This window comes from Perognathus longimembris, chromosome 20, assembly GCF_023159225.1.
Source record: "Perognathus longimembris pacificus isolate PPM17 chromosome 20, ASM2315922v1, whole genome shotgun sequence".
Classification (NCBI taxonomy): domain Eukaryota; kingdom Metazoa; phylum Chordata; class Mammalia; order Rodentia; family Heteromyidae; genus Perognathus; species Perognathus longimembris.
The window spans coordinates 25,672,176-25,685,732 of record NC_063180.1 but is presented as its reverse complement, the minus strand read 5'-3'; the positions used below and the strand labels follow the sequence as shown (position 1 = coordinate 25,685,732).

The window sequence follows — 13,557 nt, the reverse complement described above, 5'->3', positions numbered from 1 at the left end:
CCTCGTCCTTTCTCTCCGGCACGCTGACATCACCATCCGGGGACTCCGGGCCCTTCCCCAAAGTTAACCCTTTCGGAGGGGGAGGGGGAGGGGAGGCAAGGGGCGGGCCTGGGCGCCGGAGGGTGGGAGAGGAGGTGGGAAGACTCTGGGAGGGGAGGGATGCAGGAGGGACACAAGGAGGGATGCAGAGATGTGGGGATGCAGGAGGGATGCAGGAGGGATGCAGGAGGGATGCAGGAGGGATGCGGGGATGCAGGAGGGATGCAGGGATGCAGGAGGGATGCAGGAGGGATGCAGGAGGGATGCAGGAGGGATGCAGGAGGGATGCAGGAGGGATGCGGGGATGCAGGAGGGAAGCAGGAGGGATGCGGGGATGCAGGAGGGATGCGGGGGATGCAGGAGGGATGCAGGAGGGATGTGGGGATGCAGGAGGGATGCAGGAGGGATGTGGGGATGCAGGAGGATGCAGGAGGGATGCAGGAGGGATGTGGGGATGCAGGAGGATGCAGGAGGGATGCAGGAGGGATGCGGGGATGCAAGAGGGATGCAGGAGGGATGCGGGGATGCAGGAGGGATGCGGGGATGCAGGAGGGATGCGGGGATGCAGGAGGGATGCAGGAGGGATTCGGGGATGCAGGAGGGATGCGGGGATGCAGGAGAGATGCAGGAGGGATGCGGGGATGCAGGAGGGATGCAGGAGGATGCAGGGATGCAGGAGGATGCAGGGATGCAGGAGAGATGCCAGAGGGATGCGGGGATGCAGGAGGGATGCAGGGATGCAGGAGGGATGCAGGGATGAAGAAGCGATGCCATAGGGATGCGGGGATGCAGGAGGGATGCAGGGCTGAAGAGGGATGCCAGAGGGATGCAGGGATGCAGGAGAGATGCAGGAGGGATGCAGGAGAGATGCAGGAGGGATGCGGGGATGCAGGAGGGATGCAGGAGGATGCAGGGATGCAGGAGGGATACAGGAGGAATGCGGGGATGCAGGAGAGATGCGGGGAAAGGAGAGGATGCAGAGAGAGGGTGGGAGCAGAGGTGGAGGGAGACCATGACCAGAGCAAAGGAGGCAGATGCAAAATGGAAGTTGGGCATTTGCAAATCCAAGGGTAGAGCGGCAGCTGTTATTAAAAGCACTCTGGTTATATAGATCCACTCAGTGTTCATGGTGCTCTCACATCTCCCTGCTCCTACAGAGAAATTTCCAGAAACCATCCTCTACGTACCACATGTCATCTATACATCACACACAGCATGTATATGCCATATATTTCACACACACCACACATATCATATATGTATAAACACGTGTGCATCTACATATGCGTTTGTTTTGGGGACAGTAGTGGGGCTTGAATTCAGGGCTTCCCACTTGCTAAGCAGGCACTCTACTACTATCTGCAATTATGCCTGCAGACCTTTTTGCACTGTTTGTTTTTGCTTGGGCCTGCAACCTGGACTTTCATCTGGTGCTTCTCACTGTAGCTGAGATGATAGGTCTGCACCACTCTGCCCAGTGATGGGTGGTGAAGGGATCTCACAAACTTTTTGCCCAAGTTGGCCTGGGACTACAATCCTTCCAATCTCAGCCGCCTCACTAGTTGAGATTATAGGCTTGAGCCACTGCACCATGCTCCCATATAAAAATGTGGAGACCTTTATGTATTTTGTACTTGTAATAAATCTTCATATGGGCCTTAGTACAAACCCTACTGGTCCACTGTCCACGGCCACACCATGTTCACACCAGTGCACAACCCTCAAGTCGCCCATAGACTCCTTTATGTCAGGTAAGCAAAGGTATTAGGCACCCATCTATTTCCCAACTCTCCTATAGGTTGTACACATAAGCCTTTAGGCTCTATTGAGATGCCTAGGTCATTTAGTGATATGCATTCTTTAGCTACTAGAAGCTCTCAAATGCCAGGAAGACATATTTAGCTCAGGACTTCAGTCCTCCAGAACTGCAAGATAATAAATAAATGTATGGGTTTGGGTAGGCTATTTTTTCTTTCCTTTTTTTTTTTTTTTCCAGTTATGGGGCTTGAAATCTGGGCCTGGACGCTGTTCCTGAGCTCTTCAGCTCAAAGCGAGTGCTCTACCACTTTGAGCCACAGTACCACTTCCAGTTTTCTGAGTAGCTAGGACTACAGGCATGAGCCACTGGTGCCCAGCTCTATTTCCTTCTCTCTTCCTCTCTCTTTTCTTTCTGTGCTAGTGTGGGACTTTATTTAATTCAGGGCCTTATGCTTGGCTTTTTTCTTTCATGGCTGCACTCTACTATTCGAACCACATCTCTACTTCTGGCTTCTTTTTTTCCCCCTCAATTAATTAGACACAAGTCTCTTGGATTTGTCTGCCCCAGTCTTCAAAACAGGATCCTCTGATCTCAGTTTCCTGAGTAGCTAGGATTATAGGTTTGGGCCAGTGGTGCATAGCTATAAGTGTGTGTGTGTGTGTGTGTGTGTGTGTGTGTGTGTGTGTGTGTTGACAGTCCTGGGGCTTGAACTCAGGGCCTGAGCACTGTCCCTGGCTTCTTTTTGCTCAAGGCTAACACTCTGCCACTTGAGCTAGGGCGCCACTTCCGGCTTTTTCTGTTTATGTGGTACTGAGGAATCAAACCCAGGGCCTCATGCATGCAAGGCAAGCACTCTACCACTAAGCTACATTCCCATCTCTGCTCAAACTGAGGCCAGCAGGGACCCCACAGCTCTGGGGCTGTGACCTCACCTTCTATCCAGATGGAGTTTCCTTAAGCCCAACCCAATGCAAATATCCCCACAGGCCAGGTCTATTCCGGGGCACACCAGGCCTGCCCAGCACATTTCCAGATTCCTTTGGTAATCTGAATCCTGAGCTAGGTAGGCACTGGCACACTTGGCTTCCTGGCTCCAGACCTCCAGGGTCTCCCTCCTCTGCACCTGGGAGGGCCCAGGGGTCCATGAAGGTTTTTTTTGTATTGTTTTTGGCAGTCCTGGGCTTGAACTCAGGGTCTGAGCACTGTCCCTGGCTTCTCTTTGCTCAAGGCTAGCACTCTACCACTTGAGCCACAGCGCCACTTCTGGCCATTTTCTATATATGTGCAGTGCTGGGGAATCGAGTCCAGGGCTTCTAGGCCATATTCCCAGCCCCCCGACGAAGGTTGAGAGGTCCACACGGCAGCCCTATTTGATGAATGGGGAACTTGAGGCAGAGAAATAGAGGGTTGGTGCCTATGGGTAAGTCATGTATTAAAGGTGAGACCTCCCGAGGCCCAAATAGAAGATGAGAGTAAAATCAAACGTCTGGCTCAACGTTTGAATCTCCGTGACCGGAAGGAGACACACCTGAAAGGTGGAGGGGACATGGTGTAGAAAAGGGTGTGGTCGAACGGGAGCCGGCAGATGTGCTAGGCACTAGGGCGGGGCTTAACGGAGAGGCAAAGCCTAAGTGAGGCGAAGAAAGACCCAGAATGGGGGCGGGAAGTTTGGGTGTGGGCAGGGCTACACCGTGCAGAGGTGGGGATTAATGAGGAAGAGGGGTGGGGCTTGCTGGGGCGCAACGTGGGCCAGGGGGCGGGGCGTAGCATAGGGGCGATCACTATGGGGGCATAAGGAGGCGTGGCCTGGCATGGGGCGGGGCCGAAGGCGGTATCTGCTGGGAGGAGCCGGGGAGCGGCTTCAGCCTCCACAATGCTGCGAAGTAGGGTGGGTGCGCCAAGCACTTCCGGGTTAGGACATGCGCACTTCCGGCCAAGATGGCGGCGCCCAGCGGAGTCAGGTGCAGGCGATTCTCTCCTTAGGCACGGCGGCGGCTACAGGCTCGTGGAGGTAAGATCTGCCGTGCTGGGGAACCCTTCTTCGAAAAGGAGGGGCTTCGCTTGTCACTAAGGATACCGTATTGCTTTGGGGGTGGGGCAATAGGTTGCTAGGAGACGGGGACGCAGGCTGTGGAGGGGGGGTTGTTGCCAGGAGGAGTGGGTGGGGCCTGTTGCCAGGGATGAAGGAGGGGCTTATGGCTTTGAGGAAGGGTCCCGTTAGTATGAAAGGGAGGGGGCTGTGGTTAAGAGGGGTGCGGTTAGAGTGGTTTGGGGTAGTGGGGGGCCGCCGAGCGCCCCTTAAACGCCACGTTTTCGGCAGACACCCCAGAAGTCGACCCATCAGGACGTCAGAGCTCTATCAGCGGTGACCATCTTCCCTCCCCAACACATTTCTTCCCTTCACAAACGGTCCATGGCAGACCAAGGTTCGGGAGGCAATCGCCTCCCTCTGGCGCTGCCCCCGGCCTCCCAGGGTTGCTCGTCTGGGGGCAGCGGTTCCTCAGCTGGGGGCGCCGGCAATCCCCGGCCCCCACGTAACCTCCAAGGTCTGCTGCAAATGGCCATCACAGCGGGTTCTCAGGAGCCAGATCCCCCTCCAGAACCCATGAGCGAGGAGGTAACGTACGGGATGTGGGGACCCAAAAGCCTGGGTGAAGGTGTTGGGGACAGAAGTGTCTTGGAAAGTGTGGCATGGCGGGATGCTGGATATTGAGGATTTCCTGGTTGGTATGTTTTGATGTGCAGGCATGGTAAGCTATATTTTTGCTGCATGGGGTCATTAGGCTGAAGGTCAGAGGTCAAATGTCTGAACCCTGGACCAAGGGCACTGTTCTAGGGGGAAGAATCACCTCTTCTTTAAACAAATCAAAGAAAGAACAGAAAGCCGAAAACAAACAAACAAAAAATGCAAAATGGCTCTCCAGTGCCCCACAACCTTGGAGTCAGGGTTGTCCAGCTGTATGACCTTGGGTATATTACCTAAATCTTTTAGAGCCTCAGGTTCATTCATTTGCAAATCGATAACAAGAATAGCAATACATTCTAGCATGGCTCTGAGTTTCCAGTTCATGGAGCACTGCACCAAGTACAGTACATAGTTTGACTTCTGCGGGTGGCTGACTGTGACCTTGTCTTGAGCAAGTCACAACCTTCCCCTGCTTAAAAAATTTTTTTTAAATCCATCAATTGGAGACAGCTGGAGTTGTTTTGACGTTAGTGTTACTATATGTAAAGAGTACTTGCAAACCCCTATTTGTGGAACATGGTGCTAATCTACTTACATTTACAATGTCATTGAACCTTTACAACAGTGAGGTGGGAAACATACAGAAAGCTTTTTTTTCCCACTCATTAAACTTATTTCATTTACCTGTGCTTCATACCTGTGTTCTTTTCAATGCCCAGATTGTTGGTAAAAATTCCATAAAACATTAAGCAAGTTAGGCATTATCTCAAGTTATTTTTTTAACTATTTTTCTAACATGTTGGGCATGTATCAGAGAAATCACAAAGGCAAAAAAACAAAACAAACAAACAAAAAAGAACTCAAAAAAGCCACAAAAAGCCAGAAGTGGCGCTGTGGCTCAAGAGGTAGAGTGCTAGCCTTGAGCAAAAAGAACCCAGGGACAGTGCTCAGGCTCTGAGTCCCAAGCCCCAGGACTGGCAAAAACAAACAAACAAAAAAAGCACACAAAAAACTAAAAGCTCTAGGGGCTGGGGATATGGCCTAGTGGCAAGAACGCTTGCCTCGTATACATGAAGCTCAAGTGGCAGAGTGCTAGCCTTGAGCAAAAAGAAGCCAGGGACAGTGCTCAGACCCTGAGTCCAAGGCCCAGGACTGGCAAAAACAAAAACAAAACAAAAAAAAAACTAAAAGCACTAAAGTACCTGAGAATTTTGTTGACCTACCCTTTCTAAGATTATCTCATTTAATTCTGCAGACCCACCCCAGTCATCCTGATCCTTCTGTCTGTCCATTATCACCCAATGGTGCTTGTTACAGAACCATATCATGTACATGTTCTGCTTATCCTATCTGCTCTCTCACCAGAATGTAGGTCCCTCCCACCCTCACTCCATAAGAGTTTCTGCCTGTCTGGCTCAGGACCAAGAAAAGAATCTGAATAAAAAAGGTGCTCTTGGGCTGGGAGTATGGCCTACTGGTAGATTGCTTGCCTCATATACATGAAGCCCTGGGTCCCATTCCTCAGCACCACATATATAGGAAAAGCCAAAAGTGGCCCTGTGGCTCAAGTGGTAGAGTGCTAGCCTTGAGCAAAAAGAAGCCAGGGACAGTGCTCAGGCCCTGAATTCAAGCCCCAGAACTGGCAGAAAGAAAAAAAAAATTGGGTGTGGTGACATATCTTTCATTCCAGCACTCTAGGGGTAGATCCTTAGATCTACCTTGGATCATGAGGTAAAGTAGCCTGGGCTACTTATTGGTTCAAGGCAAGCCTGTGTAGCCAGACTCTGTCTCAGAAGATAAAAGAAAAAAAGGTGCAAGCATGCCCCTAGACATTTTTTTCCCTTTTTTTGAGTGATACAGGGGTTTGAACTCAGGGCCTCTCACATGCAAAGCAAGTGCTCTACCACCAGAGCCATTCTGCTAGCTCCTTTTTGTGTTGGTTATTTTTAAGATAGGGTCTTTCTTTATGTCTGGGCCAGCATGGACTGTGATCCTCTTGTTTGTGCCTACCTGCATTGCTTGGAGAGAAGTATGCCAATAACCATATCTAGCCATTGTGCTTTGCTTGTGGCTGGGATAATAGTCATGCATCACGCCCTATCAATCAATGGTTGTGATGGAGTCTCTTTCTGTGCCCAAGGTGGACTCAAGCCATATTTTCCTGATCTCTGCCTTCCAAGTACCTAAGATTACAAGCCTGAGCCACCACTCCTGGCCTAGACACTTTGATGGAAAGACCTGTGATGTTGATGCTGTAACTTCCTACATAGTCACTGCTTCTTTCCACCCCTGTCCCGCAGAGGCGCCAATGGCTGCAGGAGGCCATGTCGGCTGCCTTCCGGGGCCAGCGAGAGGAAGTGGAGCAGATGAAGAACTGCCTCCGGGTGCTGTCCCAGCCCATGCCCTCTGCAGCAGGGGAAGCCGAGCTGGCCTCCGATCAGCAGGAGCGCGAGGGGGCCTTGGAGCTGCTAGCCGACCTGTGTGAGAACATGGACAATGCAGCAGGTACCCCCTCCCTCAGAGCACCATCCTCTTCATGTCCTCAATGGCTCAGCACTGATTCCTTCTCCTGGGAACTGCAGTAGCAGCCCCTCCCAGCCTCCAGACCTTCCCTCTGCTGCCACCAGGAGCAGCGACTCTCTGGTCTCTGTTGCAGATTTCTGCCAGCTGTCCGGCATGCACCTGCTGGTGGGTCGCTACCTGGAGGCGAGGGCCGCAGGGCTGCGGTGGCGGGCTGCCCAGCTCATTGGCACATGCAGTCAGAACGTGGCGGCCATCCAGGAGCAGGTGCTGGGCCTTGGTGCCCTGCGGAAGCTGCTGCGGCTGCTCGACAGGGACTCCTGCGACACGGTACGCGTCAAGGCCCTCTTCGCCATCTCCTGTGAGTGTCCCAGGGGTGCTGGGGAATGGGCTGGGGCCAGAGCTGGCAACAGGGGTGGGAACCTCTGGAGTCACTGGGGACAGGGTGCCAGAGTTTTGACCTTCCTACAGAGTGTAGCCTGTTCAGCTCAGCATTCCACCTGCAGATGCACATGGAAGGTTCCTTGTCTTGTGGTTTGTGGTCTATTTCCTTTCAGCACTGAAGAAGGAGCCACAGGTGGGGACCCAAGCTTTCACTTGAAAGCAGAGGGATCTGCAAAACAACCACCCTGCTGCATGGAGAGGAGGGAGGCCCAGCACCGGTGGGCAGGAGGTGGAGATGAGGCAGGGGCTGTGATCATAAGCCAGGCCAAAAGTAGAGGCAGAGTGTGAGGGACCGGAATCTTGAGTGATGGTGCTTCCCAGGGCCACATGGTTAACGTCTGTTGGTCATGTGGGAGCTCAGGGCTCTCTGGTGGTCTTCAAAATATGATGTGTGTTTTACAGTTAAAGTACATCTCAACTCAGATAGGGCATTTTAAGTGGTTGGTATGAAATTTAGTAACAAAAGTAACAAAATTGTGTTTAATAGGACATACCTTATACCACTGGAGATTTTTTTGGTGTGTGCCAGTCCTGTGGCTTGAACTCAGGGCCTAGGCATTGTCCTTGAGCTTTTTTGTTTAAGGCTAACACTCTACCACTTGAGCCACAGCTCCACATTTGGCTTTTTTGGTGGGCAATTGAGATAAGAGTCTCATAGACGTTCTTGCCTGGGCTGGCTCCCAAGAGATCTCAGCCTCCCAAGTAGCTAGGATTATCCATGTGAGGGATTGGCACCTGGCTTTTTTTTTTTTTTTAATACATTTAAATTGAACTTGAACTTGAATGGCTATGTTCCTCAGTCACATTTACCAGTCAGTCACTTACTGGTTACAAGCTTACCAGGGCCTCCTGTCTGTCTTGGCAGAGCAGGCCCAGAGCCAACCCATGAACTGGCATCCCTGGAGATGCGGGTCCTGACCCACTTGCCCTTCAGGAAGGCTTTCCAGAGCGCTCATTGCCCTCAGAATGAAAGTCATCCCTGTTCTGTAGCTTGACCTGATGGGTCATTTCCTCATCTATAAAATGGGAATCCAGAGCATTTACTTGTAGGATAGTTCTGACAATTAGAAAAAGAGGTAATGCTTCCATCGCTGGATAAGTGGATATACAAAATGTGGTAAATCCATACAGTAGAATAATAATTATTCAGCCATGAAAAGATGAAATACTGGGGCTGGGGATATGGCCTAGTGGCAAGAGTGCCTGCCTCATATACATGAGGTCCCTGGGTTCGATTCCCCAGCACCACATATACAGAAAATGGCCAGAGGGGGCGCTGTGGCTCAAGTGGCAGAGTGCTAGCCTTGAGCAAAATAAGAAGCCAGGGACAGTGCTCAGGCCCTGAGTCCAAGCCCCAGGACTGGCAAAAAAAACAAAACAAAAACAAAAGATGAAATACTGGTAGATTTTTTTTTTTTTTTTTTTGCCAGTCTTGGGGCTTGAACTTGGCTGGGCACTGTCCCTGAGCTTCTTTGGCTCAAGGCTAGCACTCTACCACTTGAGACACAGTGCCACTTTGGGCCTTTTCTGGTTAGTTGGAGATAAGAGTCTCAACTTCCCTATCCAGGCTAACTTTGAAACCTCAGTCCTCAGATCTTAGCCTCTTGCATAGCTAGGAATACAGGCATGAGCCACCAGTGTCCTGCTGCACTGGTAGAATTTAAAATGCCAGTTGACCTTGAAAATGCAAAATCAGAGTGAACCGAGCCAAGTATGCACAGTCCCATGTTGTGTGAATACGTGTTTGGTTTTTTGGGCAGTTCTGGGGCTTGAACTTGGCTTGGGCACTGTCCCTAAGCTTCTTTTGGTCACAGCTAGTGCTCTACCACTTTAGCCACAGCACCACTTCCTGCTTTTTCTGAGTAGTTTATTGGATAAGAGCATCATGGGGACTTTTCTGCCTGGGCTGGCTTGCAACTATGATCCTCAGGTCTCAGCCTCCTGAGTACCTAAGATTACAGGCGTGAGCCACCAGCATCCAGTGTGAGTACATATATGGGAAATGTTATGGCAAGCAAATCCATACAGACATCCAGCGTTGCTGAGCTAAGGGAAGTGAAATTGAGAATGACTGCTAATAGGTACTGGCATGATAAAAATGTTCCAGCGTTTCACGATGGTGGGGGCTGCGCAGTTTTGTGAATATTCTAAAATACCAGTGAATGGGATACTTAAAAAGGCAGGTTTTATGAGGGATTATGAACTATCCCTCTCAAAATACTTTAAAAAAAGAAGATAATGCTTAGGTATCTCAGGTCTATTGGGAGCAATGAAGGTGGTGGTGGTGATGTTCATGACGGTGATGGCTATGATGGTGGTCATGGTGATGATGGTGATGGTGGTGGTGGTGGTGATTGTGACCTCAAGGCCCTGTCCCTCTCCTAGGCCTGGTCCGGGAGCAGGAGGCTGGGCTGCTTCAGTTCCTCCGCCTGGACGGCTTCTCTGTGCTGATGCGGGCCATGCAGCAGCAAGTGCAGAAGCTCAAGGTCAAGTCGGCATTCCTGCTGCAGAATCTGCTGGTGGGCCACCCCGAGCACAAAGGTGGGCAGCCTCGGGGCAGGAAGTGGATACCTTGGGGTGGGCACAGGCACAGGAGATACGGGTGTGCCGAGGGGGCCCCTCTGACTCCCCCTGTCCTCCTGCAGGGACACTGTGCGCCATGGGGATGGTCCAGCAGCTGGTGGCCCTCGTGCGGACAGAGCACAGCCCCTTCCATGAGCACGTGCTTGGAGCCCTGTGCAGGTGAGGGTGAGCCTGCCCACCAGTGTCCCACAGCCTGGGGACCCAGGACTTGGGGGATGAAGAGTCTGAAGCCAGAGGGGAGCAGGAACTTCCCAGCCTGTTTCCCTACCTGCACAGCTTACACTGCACACTGGGGGAGGGAAGTCTTTGTTACCCCCTGCCCACAGTGGCTTCATGGCTCGCTGTAACAGAGGACGCAGCCGAGCCCATGTGGGCCCATGTCAGTCCATGTCAACCCATGTGGGTCCATGTGGGCCCAGGCATTACCCTTGGGGTAGTGTGAGACCTCCTGGGGTCATTGTACAGATGGAGCAACTGGCAGTGGTACACCTAGGATGCCAGGGGAGCCAGAGGAGGGGGTGGGGGCTGGATGCTGGGGATGGGCTGCAGAGGTCTCCCCATCTTAAGGCCTGCCCCCATGTCTCCCGAAGCCTGGTGACAGACTTCCCCCAGGGTGTGCGTGAGTGTCGGGAGCCGGAGTTGGGCCTGGAGGAGCTGCTGCGCCACCGCTGCCAGCTGCTACAGCAGCATGAGGAATACCAGGTGTGGTGAGGCAGATGTGCTGTGTTAGTGTAGGGGAGACTGGGTGGGGGGAGCGATTCAGTTAAACTTTAAGTGAAGAAGTAAATGACCTGAGTGCCAGTGCTCACGCTTGTAATCCCAGCTACTCAGGAGGCTGAGAGCTGAGGGGTTTTGACACAGGCCTTCTAGGAAACATTCTTCCTTTCTGGCACCTATCGGGTGGCAGGCCCCCTGTGGACACTGGGGATGTGGCTTACATTCCCCAGAGAGTTAGCTCATGGGGAGGTAGAGGAAACTTGCTCCCATGTGGTGTATATGTATAGCGTGTGTCCTACATGTGGCTTCATGCATGGGCTGCTGAGCACTGGAGGTGTTGTTGGCTCTGTGCTCAGTACCCCTCCTCCCTTACCCTCCTCCAGGAAGAGCTAGAGTTCTGCGAAAAGCTGCTACAGACCTGTTTCTCTAGCCCCACGGATGACAGCATGGATCGGTGAAACCAAGTGGCTTCTGGTGCTCTCTCTGTGGGAACCCCGGGCCTCCTGCCTCCCTCCCTCCCACGACGCTGTCTCCCAGGGGATTGCAGGGCCTGGCCGGGGCCTGGGTGGGCCAGTCCATCTCTGGGCATCCCCCTGGAGGGGGTGCTGAGGATGGTGCTGGCTCTGTGGACCCCAACCCTCTGTGCACTCACCTTCCTTATGTCTGCACTGCTCTTCCAATAAAGGCATTTACCCTCCTCCTGCCACCTTTGTCACCTCCTCTCCAGGGTCCCTGGGGGAGGGCAGGCAAGGGTGGAGACTTTGGGAACTGATGGAAAAATAAAAGCATTGCTCTTGTGTGGCCTTCCATCCTCCAGCCTCTGTTGGGCAAAAGTGAACATCTGTCCTATTTTTATTTGTCTTTGACTCCCCAACATCCCTGAATTCTAAAGTAGAAGCCATTCTTTCCCAGCATTCCTTGCAGAAGGGTAGTCATGTGACTTCTGCTGCTTGAATCAGAACAAGAGATGGGGGGTCCTGGCTGTGAGTGCAGAGGCCCTCTCCCAGTGTTGTGTTGGACAGGGCAGGGAACAGGTGCATCTGGCGTCTAGAGGGGACAGGCTCTAGTTTGGATGGAGGTCACTGTGTCCCAGGTAAGGCTCTTGGCTGGGACTCTGGAGCCGTCACAGATCTTTGAGGGGAATGCCCCCTCCTCTGTAATAAGTTTTAGTTGGGTTAAAAGATTTGTCTTTTGGGGCTGGGGATATGGCCTAGTGGCAAGAGTGCTTGCCTCCCATACATGAAGCCCTAGGTTCGATTCCCCAATACCACATATACAGAAAATGGCCAGAAGTAGCGCTGTGGCTCAAGTGGCAGAGTGCTAGCCTTGAGCAAAAAAAAGAAGCCAGGGACAGTGCTCAGGCCCTGAGTCCAAGGCCCAGGACTGGCCAAAAAAAAAAAAAAAAAAAAAAAAAATTGTCATTTGCAACTAAGAGTCCCAATTGGTGATTTTTTAACGTTATTTTTATTAGTTGTACAAAGGAGTTTTTGTGTCATTTCCATACATACAAACACATCTGGATCAAAATCACTGTTACATCTCTCCCTCACTCTTTAGTGAGTTGTTGGGCTTGAACGCTGGGCCTGGGCACTGTCCCTGAGCTCTTCAGCTCAAGGCTAGCACTCTACCACTTCAGCCACAGCACCACTTCGTTTTCTGGTGGTTTACTGGAGATGAGAGTCTCATGGACATTTTTGCCTGGGCTGGCTTTGAACCACGATCCTCATAGCTCAGCCTCCTGACTAGCTAGGATTATAGGCATGAGCCACCAGCATGTGGCTTTTCTTCCCTCTTAAAAAGTTTCAACAAGTTTGACTGTTCCATTTTCATATATGCACACTATTTCAAATACACTCACTCTTAGTCACCCTTTTTTTTTTTTTTGCCAGTCCTGGGCCTTGGACTCAGGGCCTGAGCACTGTCCCTGGCTTCTTTTTGCTCAAGGCTAGCACTCTGCCACTTGAGCCACAGCTCCACTTCTGGCCGTTTTCTGTATATGTGGTGGGGAATCGAACCCAGGGCCTCATGTATATAAGGCAAGCACTCTTGCCACTAGGCCATATCCCCAGCTCCACCCTTTTTTTTTTTTAATAGGTTGTGAGGCTTGAATTCAGGGCCTGGGTGCTATCCTTGAGTTCTTTCATGCAAGGCTAGTGCTCTATCACTTGAAGCCAAAGTTCTACTTCCTGTTTTCTGTTGGTTAATGGGAGATAAATTTCACAGGCTGGGTGTCAGTGGTTCATACCTGTAATCCTTGCTATTCAGGGCTGAGATCTGAAGATGACAGTTTGGAGCCATTCTAGTCCATGACACTTTTTTTGTTGTTGGTTGTGGGGCTTGAACTCTGAGCCTGGGCATTGTCCCTGAGCAATTCAGCTCAAGACTAGTGCTCTACCACTTGATCCACAGCACCACTTCTGGTTTTCTGGTGTTTAATTGGAGATAATCTCATGGCTGGCTTTGTACCACAATCCTCAGATCTCAGCCTCCTGAGTAGCTAGGATTGCAGGCAAGAGCCATTGGCGCCTGGCCTGTGACATTCTGTTACCAATAAACTCAGCAAAAGCCAGGAGTGGTGGTGTGGTTCAAGTAGTAGTACACTATCCTTGAGCAAAAAGAGCTCAGGGACAGCATGCAGGCCCGGAATTCAAGCCCCAGGATGGGGGGGAAAAAGGTCTCATGAACTTTCCTACCTGACTGGCTCAGATGTCAGATGTCAGACTCCAGAGTAGCTAGGATTACAGGCGTGAGCCACCAATACCCAGCTTCACTTTTTTTTTTTTTCTTTTTTTGGCCAGTCTTGGAGCTT

The 13,557-nt window shown here is 51.6% G+C and overlaps 1 protein-coding gene across 2 annotated transcripts; it reads left to right on the top strand.

The window, feature by feature from the left end:
* Positions 1 to 3,663: 3,663 nt before the first annotated feature.
* On the top strand, positions 3,664 to 11,452 carry Hspbp1 (HSPA (Hsp70) binding protein 1). 2 transcript variants are annotated; one of them, XM_048369530.1, is made up of 8 exons: positions 3,664 to 3,809; positions 4,116 to 4,415; positions 6,785 to 6,989; positions 7,141 to 7,365; positions 9,834 to 9,989; positions 10,094 to 10,190; positions 10,622 to 10,733; positions 11,132 to 11,452. In XM_048369530.1, exons 1-8 carry the CDS (start codon positions 3,672 to 3,674, stop codon positions 11,204 to 11,206), a joined length of 1,308 nt encoding a protein of 435 aa, XP_048225487.1. In that variant the 5' UTR covers positions 3,664 to 3,671; the 3' UTR covers positions 11,207 to 11,452. The 2 variants fall into 2 exon arrangements, with proteins under 2 accessions (XP_048225487.1, XP_048225488.1); XM_048369531.1 differs by having other exon boundaries at positions 3,693 to 3,809; positions 4,119 to 4,415.
* The last annotated feature ends 2,105 nt before the right edge of the window (positions 11,453 to 13,557 follow it).

Coding starts and splice junctions, on each gene's coding strand:
- Hspbp1 (XM_048369530.1), top strand. CDS start 3,672: ATGCTGCGAAGTAGGGTGGGTGCGCCAAGCACTTCCGGGTTAGGACAT. Junction 7,366..9,833: donor GGCCCTCTTCGCCATCTCCT/GTGAGTGTCCCA, acceptor TCCCTCTCCTAG/GCCTGGTCCGGGAGCAGGAG. Junction 9,990..10,093: donor GGGCCACCCCGAGCACAAAG/GTGGGCAGCCTC, acceptor GTCCTCCTGCAG/GGACACTGTGCGCCATGGGG.